Raw genomic sequence first — 19,449 nt, 5'->3', positions numbered from 1 at the left:
GAAGGGGGGAAATCGGAGGGGGACACGAACCATGAGAGACGATGGACTCTGAAAAACAAACTGAAGGTTCTAGAGGGGAGGGGGGTGGGGGGATGGGTTAGCCTGGTGATGGGTATTAAAAAGGGCACGTTCTGCATGGAGCACTGGGTGTTATGCACAAACGATGAATCATGGAACACTACATCAAAAACTAATGATGTAATGTATGGTGATTAATAACGTAACAATATAAAAATTAAAAAGAAGAAAAAGGAATGCTTATGACATCTTCAGAAAATAAATTCACTTGATGTATTAAAAAAAAAAAAAAAAACTCAGATCCAGATCGAGCAATAAAGTCCAAGCACCATATCAATGTTTTTGAATCTGCAGGTTGTAATCCATTACAAGGATGTGAAATCAACTTTGTGTGTTGGAACCAGAATTTAAATTAAACGAAATAGAGTAACACAGAATGGAATATATCAGAATGCCTCCTACATAGGAAAGGAGGGAAGCGTGAATTCCTGAAACGTTGGTTTGGTTATGTACTGGAGTCTTGATGTGAAATGTATTTTTTATTGTGTGTCAAGGCCAACACCTGAACCTCATGGATCCTTAACCTTTTTGACTCCCCCTTCCCCAGACTTCTGTGACTGGGTTGACTTTGGTTAACTCCCCAGATGTATGAGATTCCTGAGACTGCTGTAAGAAATGACCACAGAGTGGCTTAAAACAACGCAGATTTATTCTCTTATAGTTCCGGAGGTCAGAAGTCAAAAATTAAGCATCATTAGGGCTGCATCCTTCTGGAGACTTCATGGAATAATCTATTCTCTTGCCATTTTCAATTTCTAGAGGCCCCTGTGCTCCTTGGCCTGTGGCCCCTTCCTCCATCCCTCCAATGTCTGCTTCTGTCTTTACATCTCCTTCTACTCCCTCTGACCCTCCTGCTTCCCTCTTGCAAGGACACTTCTCGTTATATTGGGTCAACAATCTCCCCATTTCAAGATCCTTAACTTCATCACATATGAATACTTAAATGTTAATATTCCCTTTTCTGACCACAGCCTCTCCTGCATTTGCTTAATTTGTCATTTCCTATGACTGGCTTTTCAGTGGCTCCATGACAGCTGAGCCGTTAGCCCGGCTCCATACAATGGTGGTATCTTCTCCCATTCCTCAGACCACTTTCCCAACTGCCATTCCTACTTGCCGTGAGCAGGCACTCTCACTTCTGCTGAAAGAGAAAAAGAGGTTTTCTCTATGTATTGCTTCAGTGACTCTCCTCTCTTTTTCTTCCCATGCCATCTTTGGAGAAGGACACAGCACTTCTAGTCCCATCAAAGTAATAGAGAAAATGTTTCTTTTCCTGAAGATTTCACAGGTGAAAATGGTAAAAGAGTTTATACTGTACATTTCCTATTGTGCTTCAAGGAAAAAGCTCCACTTTCTTTTTGCAAAGCTTTCACTTTGGCTGCCAGCTGTTGTATCTCTCCGATCCTCTGTGGATCCTTTTCCTTCCGGTCTCTCCATCTCCAGGGGCTGCTTTGTCTACACCTGGCTCATTTCCGGGACTCTCAACTTCTTGCTTCTTTCTTAAACATAGTCATTTAGGACTCTCTGAGCTGCTCTTTTTCTTCCCCTTACCACTTTAATGTTGTCTTCAAGGATGGGAAAGTCCGTTCTGCCGAGGAAGATTTTGTTCTTGGCCAAAAATACTAGTTACGCAGACCTGTTCCTACAGGACAGTGGGGGATTACAAATCACTAACATTTGTTCTGCTGTAGTTGTGACTTCAGGGGAGTGTAGAAAGGAGAGACAGTGAGTATAGACTTATTCTTTAAGGAAAGAGCCCTTGAGAAGGCAAATCTTTTTTTTTTTTATCTTTTCATTTTAGAGATGTAATGAGGTTATAAGTACCAGTGTTCACATTCATGTCTTCAGCATCTCACACTAGACCTCTTTTTCCTTTTCCTTTTTGGTTTCTTTTCTTTTTTTTTTTTCTTACCCTTTTTCTGCTGTGGCACTTAGTGAAGCTAACATCTATCAAATTTCCTCATGGTTTGACTTCTCCCATCCTTAGGCCACCAGAGAAGACATCCACCTTTGGCCCTAGACCACTGTTAACCATCCCTGGAATGCTGTGTTTCAGGCCAGAATCACTTTGGCAGCCGCAGCAACAGTCTTGGCTGGCTGCCGTGTTCTCTCCTGCCCACGTGGGAGGACTCCCAGCCAGGAACTGTTGCCCATCATGGTGGGAGAAGCAGAGCCAGGGCCATGTTCTCTATAGCCCAGGAAGGGCTTTGTGTCCTTAAAGTGGAGGATGGTTTCTGGACTGAGAATGATGACTTGCTGGGGCATGATGAAAAAAGAGTGCTGTATCTTGGCTAAATCCTGCTCCCCATGGGAGAAAGTGCTTTCACTTCTGCAAAGCTGGTTCTCTCCCATTGTTCTTCCTAATAACATGTTTCCTGGGCTTCCAATGTGCTGGCAGTTTCGCCCTTCTTTTTAGTTGGACTTCCAATTTTCCGGTGCTGACAAACATGGCTTGCTACATAGAGCTTCTCCCCCACAAGGGCAAAGCCATAGAGAAATTCTGAGGAATGAAGTTTTTCTGATAGACGATTATTGAGAGAAGGAGAAGTAGTTAGAAATGACCTTAAGTCTCTGACAATTCCTCCTTTTGCTCAGGACTGGAAAGACCATTTTGTAAGACATTGTCATCCAGGAGGCTCCCTCCCTGTCCCTGAAGACTGTGGGAGAGAGAAGTTCTGATGAGCTTTTGGTTGCTACAGTGTCTCTTAGCTGATGCTCCTTGATTTTGTTAGCTTATCTAGGAATGCATGGCTTGAGATGTAATGAAATTCCTTTTTTAATTTTCAGGAATAATAGGTTTGGTGGGGTTCTTCAGCATTTGTGTCAAGCTAGCTCTTTCAGATGTCCCGTCTTCTTAATATCAAATGATTCCACATTTCAAATCCAAAACATTTACTCTATTAGAGAATCTACTTCCTAGAATGTTTTAAACTTTTTTTGGCATCTTGTATTGCCCTGATCTGTTAAGATGTTATGGGCATTCTCTGTGAACCTAAGATTCAAGGGAACATTCTCCACACACTGTAGTCAACAATTGTTATAGCTGAAACTTCTTTTGGTTGAGATGAACTAAATGTCTAATTGGGGTCATTGCTAGTATCTTTCCATTCTTTAGTGTTATGCTGGTTTGATGGTAGAAGAAGATAGAAATAATCAAGCACCACCTAATGGAATAGTGTCATTTTTCCAAAGTATGACACGTGGATTATCTGTATCAAAAACCCCAGAGTGCTTGCTAAAATGCAGATTCCTGGGTACACATTAGATGTACTGACGAGAATCTCTGGGCAAGACTCCTGGGCATATGCATTTTTAATAAGCTTTCCATGATTCCTTTGCACATTAAAATTAGAATTAGGTGGACCATCTGATGCCTTGTTCTCTTTGTGTTGTCATTGTGTTCTTATTTCTAAAGATCCACTTCAGTGGGCTGAGTGGCTGTTCTTCTGTCAGGGACTTAGTCTTTCTTCCCTAATAAGAACAACAGTCAGTGAATCTATGTGAACAGCTCTTGGGAATTAGAATGGAATAAATGCACTTAGTTCCAAGTATTATCTAGTGAGAACAACGAATTGAGAGACAGCTTTTCTACCCTTACGTGAGCAGAAAGTTTTCTTCTGGAGCCAAAACCTGAGTAATTTCAGAAATAAACAACTATGTTCGCCATGCTGCAAGGTGAAGAAATGATTTAATTTCAGAAGAGAGTCCAAATACCATCACCTTGAGAAAATCCATAAGGGATGGAAACATTTACTGAAGACAAGGCTCTGTTTGGGGTGATTTTATATATTGCCCTATTCAGTTCTTACTAAAGCTCCTCAGCAAAGAACATGCTGTGATCACCATTTTACAGATGAGGAAACAGACTCAGAGAAACTGAATTACTTGTGCAAAGTTACACTGCTTGTTAGTGCTGGAATTGACTGGTAACTCAGCCTTGTCTCCAAAGTCTGGTTTTTCCCATTAGAAGCAGAGAAACTGTGCTGCAGATTCTGTTTTCAGGGGAAAAGGAGGCCAAGACTAGGCATCCATGGTTGACCTAGTGACGTGAAATTAAGTTTATTGAAGATTTCAGCCTTCCTTCATTTGAAGAAATCCCAACTTGGGAGTTAAGCTCGATTCTGCCCGAGAAAAGCCCAGAAAATCGGCCCTCCAGGCTGAGGAGATTCCTGTGATGTTTTGGAGGTTTGATTAGAAGGCCTCCACTGTTACTTCGAGCTCTCAGACTATTAAAGGAAGAAAGAGAAATCTATTAATTCTGTCTCCTCTCAGATTTTTTCAGACAACTCAGTGTATGCCAGGTCATCACTGATTCTCCCCGGTTAGTGTAGTATATATGTACATACAGGAGGTTTATTGTCAATAATTGGCTAGCATGTTTATGGAAGATGACTCCCACGATCTGCCATCTGCAAGCTGGGGAACCAAGCAAACCATGGAATAATTAAATCTGAGTCTGAAGCCCTGAGAAGCAGGGGAGCTGATGGTGTATAAATCCCAGTCTGTGTATAAATCCCAGAAGACCTGACTCTCAAGGGGTTGGGTGATGTCCACACTAGGGAGGGTGTTCTCCTTTACCGAGTCCCACTGAATTCAAATGCTAATGTCATATGGAAAAACCTTCACATACATGCAGAAGTCATATTTAATCAGAGCATTCCATGGCCAGTTGAGGTGGCACATAAAATTCACCATCACACCAGGCATCTGGGGGAAATGTTTCCTTAGACTATCACAATAGCTAATAGCTAACACTTACAGGGCACTTATTATGTGCTAACATTCATCCAAGCGCTTTACACTGACTCATTTAATACACATGACAACTTTTAATAAGTTAGTTAGCAAGTTACTATCACTATTCGTATTTTTCGAATGAGGAAATTGGGACCCAGAGAAGTTAAGTTACTTGTAGCTAAGAGATGAGCTGAGCAGATGGACTTGAGAGACTTGCTTTCATCACCACTTTGTATTGTTGTGTGTATTGTACTGTGGATGATGCTCTGACCACATGAGCTTCTATGCATTTATTGAGTGCCAATAAATGCGGTAAATCCTTCTGCTAGGCATTTTACATACAATGTCTCTGATATTTACAACCCTGCAAATTAAGATAGATGATGCCCCATTTTACAGATGAGAAAACTGGGGACTCATTGTATTGACTAATTTGACCAAGATCACACAGCTCAAGCTATTTCTTTTCTTTTCTTTTTTTTTTTTTTTAAAGATTTTATTTATTTATTTGAGACAGAGAGAATGAGAGACAGAGAGCATGAGAGGGAGGAGGGTCAGAGGGAGAAGCAGACTCCCTGCCGAGCAGGGAGCCCGACGCGGGACTCGATCCTGGGACTCCAGGATCATGACCTGAGCCGAAGGCAGTCGCTTAACCAACTGAGCCACCCAGGCGCCTGCTCAAGCTATTTCTAATAGACCCTATCATAACTTTTTGATCTTATATATTTTTTGGAATCCATTCCATCAGTTTTTTTAATGAAGAGATTTGTTTTTTCTACTATTTAGACTCTGAACTGCCAGCCAGTGAGTGGGATGTGGTCTTGTGTATGTTAGGGTTGTGGTAGGCTTCTCTGAAGAGCATGGGAGAAGTATGAGGACATGTAGGTTGATATTTCAGGGCTCTTAGCGGGACAACTCTTTCTAGAAGTGGAACCTGGCTTCCAATTCTATATGATCATGAGTCCTATCCCAGGCTCCTGCTGGGACATCCACACCCCTTCCATTCTGGTCTCAGGACAATGGCAGCCCCCTCACACAGCCCTTGTCCTGCCAAATAGTTCATTTTAATTTTGGCAAGTGTTGGATTGTTTATAGCTACTTATTTCTCTAATTGCTCTGAAGTCTGTGTCAGTACATTGGTGTTTCCAAGTTGGCTCCTGATTGACTTCATCTTTTTTTTTTTTTTTAAAGATTTTATTTATTTATTTAACAAAGAGAGAGAGAGCACAAGCAGAAGTAGTGGCAGGCAGAGGAAGAAGCAGGCTCCCTGCTTAGCAGGGAGCCCGATGTGGGACTCGATCCCAGGACTCTGGGATCGTGACCTGAGCCAAAGGTAGATGCTTAACCAACTTAGCCACTGAGGCGTCCCCTGATTGACTTGATCTTAAAAAACAAACTCTTATAGTAAAATGTCACATTTTTGCAGTTCGTTTTTCTTTTAAGGCAGGTCTTCAGGTTTGCCTTGATTATAGCACTCATCACTGTATTATGCCTATGCTATGGATCTCCTTCAGTCGTCAGCCAGTCTCTAGAAATATGCAGTCCAATGTACCTATTAACCACCTGTGGCTGTTTTAATTCAAGATAATAATTGAAGTTAAATGAAATTGGATCATATGGCATTTCTATTTTTAATTTTTTGAGGAACCTCCGTATTGTTTTCCAGAGTGACTGCACCAGTTGGCATTCCCACCAACGGCGCACAAGGTTTCCTTTTTCTCCACGTCCTCACCAACACTTGTTATTTCTTATCTTTTTGACAGTAGCCATTCTGACAGGTTTAAGGTAATATCTCATTTTGATTTGCATTTCCCTGACGATGAGTCATGTTGGGCATCTTTCCATGTGTCTGTTGGCCATCTGTATGTCTTTGGAAAAATGTATATTCAGGTCCTCTCCCTATTTTTAATCATATTTTTTTGGTGTTGAGCTGTAAATGTTCTTTATATATTTTGGATATAAACCCTTATTGGATGTATCATTTGAAAATATTTTCTCTTATTCAGTAGGTTGTCTTTTTGTTTTGTTGATGGTTTCCTTCACTGTGCAGAAGCTTTTTATATTGATGTAGTCCCAATAGTTTACTTTTCCTTTTGTTTTCCTTGTCTGAGGAGACATAGCTAGAAAAACGTTGCTATAGCTGATGTCAAAGAAATTACTGCTTGTGTTCTCTTCTAGGATTTTTATGGTTTCAGGTATCACATTTAGGTCGTTAATCCATTTTGAGTTTATTTTTGTGTGTGGTATTAGAAAGTGGTCCAGTTTTCCCAGCACCATTTACTGAAGAAACTCTCTCTCCCCATTGTATATTCTTGCCTCCTTTGTCATAGATTAATTGACCATATAAGCAAGAGTTTATTTCTGGGTTTTCTATTTTATTCCATTGATTTGGGTGTATGTTTTTGTGCTGGTACCATGCTGTTTTGGTTTATACATCTTTGTAATATATCTTGAAATCTGGAATTGTGTTACCTCCAGCTTTGCTCTACGATTCAGTAATTCTACTATTGGGTATTTACCCAAAGAAAATGAAAACACTAATTCAAAAATACACACACTCCTCTGTTTATTACAGCATTATTCACAGTGGCCAAGATATGCAGGCAACCTAAATGTTTATTGATAGATGAATGGATAAAGAAGACATGTGTACACATGCACATACACACATGCACACACACACAGAGACACATATAGAGAGAATATTATGCAGCTATAAAAAGGATGCAATCTTGCCATTTGTGACAACATGGTTGGACCTAGAGGATATGATGCTAAGTGAAATAAGGCTGACAAAGAGAAATACCATATGATTTCACTCATATGTGGAAACTGAAAACAAAACAAATGAATAAAACAATAAAACAAACAAAAAGCAGAGTGAGACCTTTGAATACAGAGGACAGAACTGGTGATTGCCAGAGGGGATGGGGGCTAGGGGGATGGGAGAAATGGGTGAAGGGGAGTGGGAGATATATGCTTCCAGTTATGAAATGAATAAGTCAAGGGAATAAAAGGCACAGCATAGGGAATATAGTCGGTGATATTGTAATAGCCTTGTATGGTGACAGAGGGTGACTATACTTGTAATAAGTATAGCATAATGTGTAGACTTGTAGACTCACTATGTTGTACACCTCTCAACTATACTCAACATGAAAAATTTTAAAAAGTAAGGTTAAATGAAATTAAACTTCGGTTCTGTTGTTATATTAGCCACATCTCAAATGCTCAGTAACAACATGTGGCTCATCGCTATCAAATTGGATGGTGCAGATATAAAACATCTCCATCATCACAGGAAGTTCTTTGGGCAGCACGTTCTAAGAGGTAGGGACCAGATCTGTATTGTTATAATATCTGCCCTACATATGATAACTACCAAGTGGATGCACCAGAGAATGTCTTCCTGGCTTGAGCTTTATCTCCTCACACCACATGAATTAGTATCACTAAGAATAATATGGAAAATCTTCATGAATCTATGGCATTACCAGTCGCTCCCGTCATTGGCTCCATGCGGGCCAGTCAGGGAGCTCTTGGGGTCAAGCAGAGGGTGAGGTACTCCTGGGGGAATCTTCCCAGTGGTCTTATATCTATATTCTGAGGCTTCTGTCATCTCTTAACTTCTAGTCCTGGTTTAGGGTCCTGGTTACTTATTAAATGATAAAATGCTCTGCCTGCTACAGACCAGCAACAAAAGAAGTTAGTAATTCTGGGAGGCTGTCATGGCTTTCGGACTCTGCCACGTGTTTTGGAGACTATAGAAGTGCAGTCTTCTGTGTTTGCCCTCTAAAAGCACTCAGCCTCACTGGTCTTCATCTTCCCTGAACCACAGCACTGGAATCTGTAGCACCTAGGGAGGGACCCTCCACCCCCCCAAATACACACCTTTCTCAGGGGTGCTGTATATCAAGTCTTGTCTTCTGGCTGCATTATAAACCTTGAGGTTTATATACCCATCTTAGAGTTCTTAGCACAGGGCTGGCCAAGTGACAGATACAGATTGATAATCAATAAGGATGATTGTGGGGGTGCATCTTTATCCTCTTTCCTGTGTATTATAATGGGCAACAGGTGGTATCTTTTCCAGTGATTCATGTACTGTGATGAGTATCTTGGGTGTCTCTTTATCCCAAACCAATATGTTGCTCATGTTGTCTTCGTCCCCATGGGAAGAAAAACTTGATCTGGTAACTTCTGAAATTTTCAAGTGAAAAGGAATTTCTTTCCAGGACAGGTTGCTCAGTTTTGGCAGCACTGTTCCATTTTACAGCTCCAGGGGGTACAATTCACAGCTTTTTCTTATGTGAACAGCACCCCCTTGAGCTGTGCAGCCCAGGACCCGGAGTGTCAGAACTGATTTGGTAATTCCTTCCTATGTCTTTTACAAGACCATTGTTGTTACCCTTCAGTCTGCTAGGTTTTACCTAGGAGGCTGCCAGCATAGGTTAGGTGACTCTTCAGGGTCTCTAGGTTGTGGGATTCTAGAACACTCTATTCACAAATTCCGTGTTAGACACTACCAGTTTCCCACTGGGCCCTAAATCATCGCACTAATGGAAGTATAATGTCAGTTACATCAAGATGACTAACACTTTGATGGGAGAGGGAGAAGAGGTTGTAGGCAACTATTCTCAATCTGAGACTGGGGAAAATAAGTTGGTTCTAAAGAGTTTGTGAAAGTCCTTCTCCCCCTTTCCTTAGCAGAGGGCAGTAGAGGTTCAATGCCACTGCCTCACACCAAGGTGGCTCAGCCCTTCGTCTCATGCCCACCAGCTGGGCTTGCCTGAAGAGTATAAAGCAATCTGAAGAGTCTGATTTAATGGACTTTAAGAAATCCACCTGCCTTAAAATCTTTTCCGCCGGGCAGTCCCTAACACTTGAAATGAACTAGTAGATCTTTTTTTTTCTTTTGTATCAAATAATGCTTCCTGTAAAAAATTAAAGATGGACTTCAAGTTAACATATTAGTGTTAGAAATCAAAATAATGCTTACCTCTGTGGGGGGGATGGTATTGACTGGGAGGGGAATAGGGAGTTTCTGCTGGGAATGTTCTGTTTCTCCATTTAGGTGTTCCATCAATAGAAGACTTATGGGACTTTACAGTTATGATTTGTATATCCTTTTGTATGTTTATAAATCTTCAAAATAAAGTTTATTTAAAACAATTCTTAGAAGATAGCCTCAGGAAGCATTCACAGATATTTATAACTTAGTTAAAACAAGGACGTGAGTTTCTTTCCAAAAGGGAGTCAGCAGTGTGCTGAGACTACTGGAGACTGAGGGGGAAGAGTAGGTGACAATGGAGAGAAAGGGCAGATTTGTCCTCCTTGAGCTTCTGTCTGGGGTTCATTCTGCCCTGGTTCTTCTGGGAACAGAGTACAAGCCCCCAGTGAATTGGATACTTTTTTTTCAAGTCCATTCCCTATTCTTCTTCAGAGATCTCAGAAAGGTCAGCAGGTTATAGAGAAGATTGGAATGAAGAGTGCCTCTTCCAGAACTGGTAATAGGAGAAGGTGATTCTCTTGGGCGGTTCGCTTCAGGAAAGCATGGAGCCTGTCCTTTGTTTGGAAAGCAAACCATAGGCAGCGAGTTCTTCCAGTGTGACCTGGCTCTGGTTAGGTGAGAAGAGACCAGTAACCCGTGGCCACCTGGATACTCGTCTAAAGCTCTGTGTTTATATGTTGGTGGAGAAGGAGCTCTGCTGGGAAATCTTCTTCCCTCACTCTCCTCCAAACCAGTGGCTGCCTCTTCATCCCCTCTCCTTCTGTGTGACCCACACAAGGGGTCCGTGCATGTGAGCAGGTGTCCTGTTTCCCTCCAGCTGGTGGGTCAGCCAGCTCTCCTAGGTGTCACCATCCAGCTTCAGAGAAATATTTAGACTGAGTAGGTAATTTCCGGGTGCAAGGCTGGCCTCGTGGAAGAATGCAGATGAAAGTAAGCCTTTAGGAAAATGCTTGTTTGGCTTTCAGGCATTCTCATTCATGTTGCTTATAAATAGTTATTATGTTCTCAGCCGGAGCCCCATCTGTTTCTTCTGTACCACCTGGGTCCAAAATTTGAGGTTAAAGAAATACCAATCAATCCTTCTTGTTTTTTTCTTCAGGGACATCCATATTGGGTTGATAGCAGTTGCACAAAAGGACCCCGCACCAGCCTTCCCTGAGGAGTCTTTGAGTCCTCCTTGTTTCTGTGGAACAAATGAGCTTTATCAGCAACAGGCTTACATTCTCCTCATGTCCCTGCTCTTTGTTTCAGAGTAGAAATGGAACCAAATCTCAACACTGTGCAAGTCTGTTTGCAGCTATTTTATTACAATCTGGATCTTGTCAGTTCTTTATGTCCCATGGGATTCCTCAGGGAAAACACCACCACCTTGCATCTGTAAAGTACTTTGCATGGCACTTTTATAAGCCTTAGCTCATTTGATTCCTCGAACAGCCCTGTGAAGTAGTAGGCATTTTTTTTTTTTTGCAGGTTGGGTAACCTCCTCAAAGTCACATAGCTGTTCTTACGACCGCCAGTAAAGTGTGCCTTTTTTTTTCTGTTCCTCTTGTTATTAAAGATATTTCAAAGTCAGTAATCAAAACAGGAAGCCAATTATGAGATTTATGTTAAGATCTGGTTATGTTACTGATCCAATGAAGCAAACATTTTGGAAAGACATCCAAGTCAGGGATTGTCCATAGAGAGCAGCCTCCTTTCATGGAGCCCCTCTTGCCTTTGAGTGTGGGGGCTGCTCAGTCTTCAGGCTCATCCGCAGAGCAGGGCAGCCCTGGCTTGCTGAGGTATGGTGAGGGGGCTTGAACTTGGAAGCCTTCACAGTTTCCCTAAGCTCCCAGTGTTTCCAGGTTTACTTTTGCGAACGTATTATTCACTGAACGGCTATGTTGACCCTAATACAATGAAATGACATAAAATCTGGAAAGAGACTAATGATAGTTAAGACTACGAGCCAGGCCCTTTTCTAAGAGCTTTGCATATATTAACTCATTTGGTTTTCATAACAAGCCTTGATTATCCCCATTTTTCACTTGAGAAAGCTGAAACTGAGCAAGTCATTTGCCCAAGGTCACAATGCTCCTAAGTGAAGGACCTGGGATTGAAGCCAGTTTAATTCCAGAGCCTGAGCTCCCGATCACCTCAGTGTGATGCCTTAGGCAGGTCTTCTAGGCAAGTTCTTTTTTTCATTAATATAAAATTCAGATCCTGAGCCTTAAGTCCAGCCTAGGAGATCGTTGGCAAAGGAGTTTTCTAAACATCTCAAATTGGCACTAGAAATTTTCCTTCTAGACCTGACCTCCAGAAAGAGTGATTCATCCATGGGCTTTTTCCAGCATATCACTGATTCCCATATCTGTGAATGAGAGTGCCCCCCTCCCCTGGAAACTGACAGAGGACTTTGCACTGTGGACTCCTGGAAACTCAGTCTCAGCTTTTTTTGTTTCCATGAGAGCACTGTGGCAAAAACACTTCAAGCAGCTGTGTGAACGTGTAGCTGGACGACCCCCATACAAGTAAATGTTCCAAAAAATTGTCAATGGAATATGGCATATGGGTACCAACTCCATAATAGGGCAACTGGGAAGCATTGGTTCTTAATATAATATTCATAGATACCCAGCAATGGGTTTTAGGGACAGGGGAATGAACCTGCAACATTGCATGCCACATTTTGGATACATGCGTATAGGTACACTTTTTTCATTGGAATCTCAAAGGGATCCATGGTTTAAAAACACTGAATAACTATGACTATAAAGACATCTCATTAACTTATTTATGTGTCGCTTTTCTGTAGATAAGATGGCAGATTCTGAAAGCACTGGTCTTACGGGTTTTAAGGGGTCATCACGATCTATGTAATTTTCACTTTACTAATTTTCTCTGCATAGATACAGAAGTGATTCAAATAGACCTTTGTATTATGTATATTTACAGACTGGGTTTTTCCATCTACCACATGGAGACTTCTTCATTGAGCCCGTCAAAAAGCATCCCGTGGCTGAGGGAGAGTACCACCCACACATCATTTACAGGAAGCCAAGGCAGAGAGCTCCAGAGCAGAAGGAACAAGCCTGCGGATTAAAGGGTATTGTGACTTAAATCTCTTCACCGCATTGAGGAGTCTGTTTTGTTCCATTATTGTTCTATTACAACATGACCTGTTCTTTTTTTCTTCTTTTTTTTAAGATTTTATTTATTTATTTGACAGAGAGACACACAGAGAGGGAACACAAGCGGCAGGGGGGGTGGGGGTGGGAGAGGGAGAAGCAGGCTCCCCACTGAGCAGGGACCCTGACGTGGGGCTCGATCCCAGAACCCTGGGATCATGACCCGAGCCGAAGGCAGACTCTTAACCATCTGAGCCACCCAGGCACCCCACAACGTGACCTGTTCTTTCAAATCTGTTATCGCCTCCCCCTTTCTTGCCACAAAGTATGTGCCCTTGTAGGAATAATTTCACTTCCTTGGCACATCCTTGCCATATTAATTGATGATATTCACATGATATTCATAATGATGAATTGTTTGTTTGTTTTTAAACTTTTGAATCCCCTAGAAGATGATCGTTTAAATTAAAGACAATGAGTTTTAGTACTAGCAAAGTTACAATACTTTAGTGTGGATGTTACCAAACTGTTTGTCGTATCTGCGTATGGAAGGCAGATTTCAATGTGTGATGATGCTGATAATGATGTGTGAAGAGAAACTGAAAGAAATATCAACACATTATCAGATGATGAATTCAGCTAAGCTTCTTTTGGCTGCCTTTGGTTTGCAGTTCACTGACGTATGTTTCCTGACCCTCCGCTCGAGAGTGATCTGAACTGGTCCTCTCTGCCTTGTACAAAACAGTTTCAGATAGTTTTCAGAGGTGAACTCACCCAAGTTGTTTCCTTGTAATTCCCACATTCTCTCTTGACTTGTAGGAGATATAATCTATGCATAAAGGGCCACTGGAAATTGGGACATTTTCTTAAATATTGTATAGTTTCTTCCTTCTTCAGAGAAAAAAATAATGGGCCAGGGGGACAGTTAACAAAAGGAATCCATAATATTATTTATATGTCTTAAGGATTTGGGAACCATGGGCCTCAGTGGGAAAATAGAGAGTGAAAGAATTAGGGCAGGCGGATTCTAATAAAGGTTTGGGAGGACTCAGAACTTTGCAAGCAGGAGAAGAAGAGGGCAAGGGGACAAGTACTTTCTCTATAGGCTTCACCCGGACCCTGGGATAGATGGTAACTTTCCTGGGAATTTTCTTTGTAATCTTAGCAGAGTATGTAAACAAGAAGACATTTTGAGTCTATAATTTTTCCTGTATACAAGAATGGACAGCTGCTTACATTCCTTAACTTTAGGAAGCTATTCCAACTTTGTCCTAAATTAGATAACGGACCGTCTAAATCTCCTGCCAAGAGCTAAGAGAAGGGAAGAGATTCTTCTTCTGGATGGCCTGATTGATTAAGTTACCAATTCAGATAGCTTAGTCTCTATGTGAAATTTTAGGACTCTGATCTTATCACTTGAAGAATTTCCCAATTCCTATTACACATTGGATGATGGGATAACACTTTGTATGTGTGATTCACTCTTTTTGAGATCACTGGGTTATCAACATGGCAGAGAAAGAAAGTTACTAGGGCAGTGAGTGAACTTGGCCAGGGCCACAGTTGTGCTGTGAAATGAGTTAGGCTATTCCTCACGCACCCACCTTGAACACCTTCTCTGTTGAGATAGACTTGATTAATAATGAACTGAGAATGGTACATATTTCGTCATAAAGGCAAAAGGGATGGATAGGAAAGGAGTGAGGTTTACAAATGTCATGTCCCCGTTAGGTCACACACCATACCTCAGCCTTAGTGCTTGTCATACCATTTCCTTACTCATTCTCCACCAACCCTAAGACTTACCATTACTTTGGAAACTTCTCTGATTAATCCCATTTGGAACAATCTTTGCATTGTGAATTTCTCCACATGTATCTTCTAAAAGATACTCTCTTAAACTTGCTTAAAACCTCACAATATCAGAATTGAATAGATTAGGTCTGTTGGAAGGACCTTTAAGAGCGCCTAATGCAGCCCATTTTTTCACCAAAGAAGCAAGTGTGACTCAGAGAAGGGAGTGAACTTTCAAAACTATCAAGGTGGTAGGTGTTCAGAATATAGCCAAGCTTAGAAGTCAAGGTTCTGTTATACCTAGGGCTTTATACTCCCTCATGGTTATTCTTTATGTCTTCTTTGAATATATAAATCTTGTTTTATCAACTGTCTTGAAAGCACCATTAAAGTAGGAATTCCCTTCCCAAACAGTATATAACATAGTGTAAGATGCAAAGTAGAAGTTTAGTAAATCACTAGAATGAAACGAAGACTAGTTCATAGCCAAATAGATTAGACTAGAGTATACTAGCCTCTCGTCTACATAACACTGATAGAAAGAAAAAAGTAATGTGGATTTTCTAGAAGTTGAGAAAATGTCACTTGTTTGTGACCATCTCTATACCAAGCATGATTTAATGCCTAAATGATAGCTAGAGATTTAAGGATAATCTAATGTGCTTGTGAATATTCTTAAAATATACATGACATTTGAATTTTATAAATCTTGGTGTATTGAAACGGACTTGGTCTTGCTAAACAAGGTAATTGCGCTGTTCTTATACCACGTTACCCTGCAGAGATGATGGAATTAACTGACAGGAGCCCTGTCATTAGCCAACATTACCGTACACTTTATACTTAGGTCAGTTGGTGTTTCAAAGTTGAATTACTGTGATTATATCAAGAAAGATCCCCTCTACTTGTGTAAAATGTTCTGTCTTTGTCATGTTTAAAGCAGGAACCCCTTTGGTATTGAAAAAAGATGTACTTTAAAAGTGCTCTAGTCATTCAGTAAGGAAAATGTGTCAATTACTTTCCTCTAAAATGTGTCCCTGTACTTATCGTGATCTCCCACATAGAAAGGTGTCCAGGAGTTTCACAGTGGGTCCCTTATCAGTATGGTCCAAAAGTTCATTTTATTAAACTCTTCAGAAGTTCATTTTATTGACAATGACAATTTCCTTTAGCTGAAGTTTTTTTTTGTCGAGGATATAGTGGCTATTAGATGGAAGTGTCCAGGGGAACTATGGTTTCAGGAAGCTGGGGAAGGGAGTTCACACTAGTCAGATCAGATGCTAACAGCTGCGGGGTCATCTATGGCAGAAAGGGGTCCGGGCAGGTAAGATCAGAGTTTGGAATTTCATGCATTAGGACTCTAGGCTGGGAACATGGGGTCTGGTTCCTGGCATGCATTTTTGTGTTCAAAATTCAACAAATATCTATTGGGTATATTCTTTATGGCTGGTGCTCTCCTAGGTTCTGTGGGTTCATATGTGAATAAGATATGATTCTTGGTCTTTAGAGTTGACAGCCTGAATATAGGACATGGGTAAGTAGGGATCTGGTCCAGGGTTTATCTTTATAGTATATGGTAAGACCATGAAGGAAGATGGAATCTTAAGGCATGTATCGGGTTTTTTGTCACTGCATTATGTTTGCACCAGGACATGTAGCTGTAATTCATTCATTTTCCCTGCTGTGCTATATTCCATTATGTGAATCTTCCACTTGATCCAGTCTCCTGTGAGTAGATCTGAACTGCTTCCAGTTTGGAGCTATTATATATTATGTTGTAAAGACTGTTCTTGAACATGTTTCTTAGGATTCAAGTCCATAGGGTTATCAAAGACATATACGAAGTGGTGGAATGAGTTTCTCATAGGTTATATACATCTGGCTTTACTGGATGATGCAAACTTATTTTCCAAAGTTGATGTTCAATTGTGGTGAGTGAGAATTCCCATTGTTCCATATTCCATCCAATACTTGCTATTCTCACTTTTAAATTTGGTCGGTCTAGTGGATATGAAGTGGTATCGCTCTACGCTTAATGTTGAACTTAAACATATTTGTTATGGAATTGGGTCCTAAATCTATGGCTTGTGGCTATAGATTCTCCACGAATAGTTTTCTCCTCTGTACCCAGAGTGGAAGCCCAGAGAACCAACTTTAGGTTTGCTTACTTGTTTCTTCGTTTTCTGGTTCACTTTTTCACTTAGTCTCTGATCTGACTTTTAAACTTGTCTTTTTTTTCCTCCAGAGCAAAAGTAGCGAGCAGCAGATACCCTAGTTCCGCAGCTAGCTGTGCGTATCAATCAGAGTTCAGCCAGAAAAGCAGAACCAGTAGGAGATATATATGAGGAGATTTACTGCAAGAAATTGGTTACCACAGTAGTGGAGGCTGGCTAGGCAAATCCCAAATCCAGGGACAGGCCATCAGGAAAGGCAGGCTGCAGATGTCAGGCCTAGGCTGAAGCAGCTGACCAAGGCAGAATTTCATCTAGAAAGTCTCAGCCCTACTCTTAAGGTCTTTCAGCTGATTAAATCAGGCTGACAGATTATCAAGAATATTCTCTTTACTTTGGCTTTACTAAAGTCAACGGATGGAAGGACTTGAATTTACTTCTGTGAGACACCTTTCACAGCAACACCCAGATTAGTGTTTGATGGAATACTGGGGACAGCAGGCTAGCCAAAGTGACACAGAGAAAAGATCATCACAGTCCATCTTTTGCTCTCCTCTCTGCATTTCTGCTTACTTGTATTTGTTTTTCTTTTTTTCTATTTTTGGCCTCTGAAGATTTCTTCCCTTTTTCAATGCTTATCAGGGGCTTAATACTGGGAGAGTTTTTCAGAGTGTCTAGTCTACCATATTGCGAGAAATCAGTCTTGAGTAGATTTCTTATTGAAGTCATTTGGAAATTTTTGAGTTGCCTTTTAAATGGCATGCACAGACATTACTAAATACTAACAAATGTTACAAATGTTATAACATTAACAATAGCTCATTAGAATAACTAGCATATCAGATCACTAATCCATGTAGTATGTGCAGGGGGCTTGTTCGGATTTTATGGAAATCCAGTTAGTTGATTCTGAATCACTGCCGTACTCCATACTGGTTCTAAAGCACACAAGTTGTTTGTTTTGGCTAACAGCAAACTTTCTGAGTACAACCTGCCTGAGACTTGTCTTGAAATTTCTGATTTACCTGATCGCCTTATGATTATAGTCACCCCACTGTGATCCATACCTGACTTTGCTGTGAGGTAGTTAACATTTTAATTGCTGTTCTGTACTTTTTTCTTTTAGTGAGTGGCATATTGCTTTTGATTACCTGCTTTCAGAACTGGTGGGAAGATTAGTAAGGCGCTTCAAGCTTTTACCAATGAGCGGGATGAGAGGACTATTGGGGAGAATTTGGGGAAATACATAATAGGTAAATGTATGGAAAGAGGAATTGGTAACCCAGTTTCTTTTGTTTGCGTAGTAAAATCTAAGACCAAGATGACAGGAACTCAGAGCACCAGTTGGCTCAGGGCTGGAGTAGCTCTGTAGCCCTGAGATACTCCCTGATCCAGAAGCCTTTCCTCAGTAGCCAGACCTCACCATGTCCTCCCTGCCATGCATTTCCTTACTACTTGACAGTTCTTTGCCTTGTTCCATCATCATTTCAGGGCCATAGGCTCCCACTTTCCAAACATACCATAACTATCTATTTGGAGCTTATCACTCCAAACATAGCATTTGCCATTCTGAACTAGTTTTTATTTCTCAAAAAAAGCCTTGCTTTTCCTTGCCTCTAGCCCTTGCGTTTAGGTTCCTTCTGCCTGAAACTTGTTTTCCCCAGAAGCTTTACTGAGTTACTTCTGTTCATCTTTAGGACTCACGCATGGCTTCCTTTAGAAAACCATCTTGGCTCAATCTGCATTAGATGCCTCTCCTCTGACTCTTAACACCAGCTCCTTTCCCTACGTCAGGCTTTATCATATGATGAATATCTGCCTGTGTCCTTCTCTGCACTGTAAGCTCAACGAGGACAAGAATCATGTCTGCTCATTCACAAGCATGTCTCCAAGATCTGACAGAGTTCCCTACTAGTTTAGGAACTCAGAAATGTTGAACTTGTAAGTATTGAGTTTATGGACCTTCTCTGATGCATTTGGCAACTTATTACACACTTGTATTTAGCTATATGGAATCTATTTAACCTCTGAGAATACCCAGACCTTCCTGAAGAAATTTAGTAGATAGGCTGATGCCTGGCTGTCGAAGAGACAAAATGTGGCCATGGTTGGGACTCTTGGCCTGAGGTTGTAGCTGAAAGTGACTACTTCAAATTTTGATTTTTAGAAAAAAAGAGAATGGATGGATAAGAGAAAGTAAGTGACATTCATTCCCTCAGCAAGCTTCTCCCCTGCACCAGGCACTGTTCTAGGAACTGGGGATGCAGTAGAGAACAGCATACTCACCTGCCAGGAATATAGCGACACAGAGGCCTGGAAGCCTAAGGCAGGCAGGAGAGGGGTGCTCTCCAGGGAGAGACAAAGAAGAGCAAATGCCTTGGAAGATGAGTCAGTCATTAGCATCCCTAGTGCTGGCCTCTGAACCTGGGACACATGGATTTTCAACTTCCTGTGGAGAGTTGGGAGGACAATTCTCAACCAGTCCATGAGGCAAATTTCTGGCATCCTTTCAGTCTTGTTTCAAAAGCTGCCTCCTTGAGAGGTCCCCTTC

At 41.2% G+C, this 19,449-nt stretch overlaps 1 protein-coding gene across 5 annotated transcripts in view; it reads left to right on the top strand.

Annotated features, from left to right (window-relative positions):
- The window catches only part of ADAMTS12 (ADAM metallopeptidase with thrombospondin type 1 motif 12), a 263,545-nt gene that overhangs the window by 77,271 nt on the left and 166,825 nt on the right, over positions 1–19,449 (top strand). For all 5 annotated transcript variants that reach the window (XR_014146874.1, XM_081825967.1, XM_081825966.1 and 2 more), the window contains exon 3: positions 12,761–12,911. Coding sequence is in view for 4 of the 5 variants with exons in the window: in XM_081825967.1 (XP_081682093.1) it covers positions 12,761–12,911 (151 nt within the window). In the remaining variant the exon portion in view is untranslated. The remainder of the gene's footprint in view (positions 1–12,760; positions 12,912–19,449) is intronic.

Source organism: Leptonychotes weddellii, chromosome 7 (genome assembly GCF_054177405.1).
Source record: "Leptonychotes weddellii isolate Sample4059 chromosome 7, ASM5417740v2, whole genome shotgun sequence".
Classification (NCBI taxonomy): Eukaryota; Metazoa; Chordata; class Mammalia; order Carnivora; family Phocidae; genus Leptonychotes; species Leptonychotes weddellii.
Note: the sequence above shows the minus strand (reverse complement) of the source record. Positions and strands in the feature narration are given on the sequence as shown.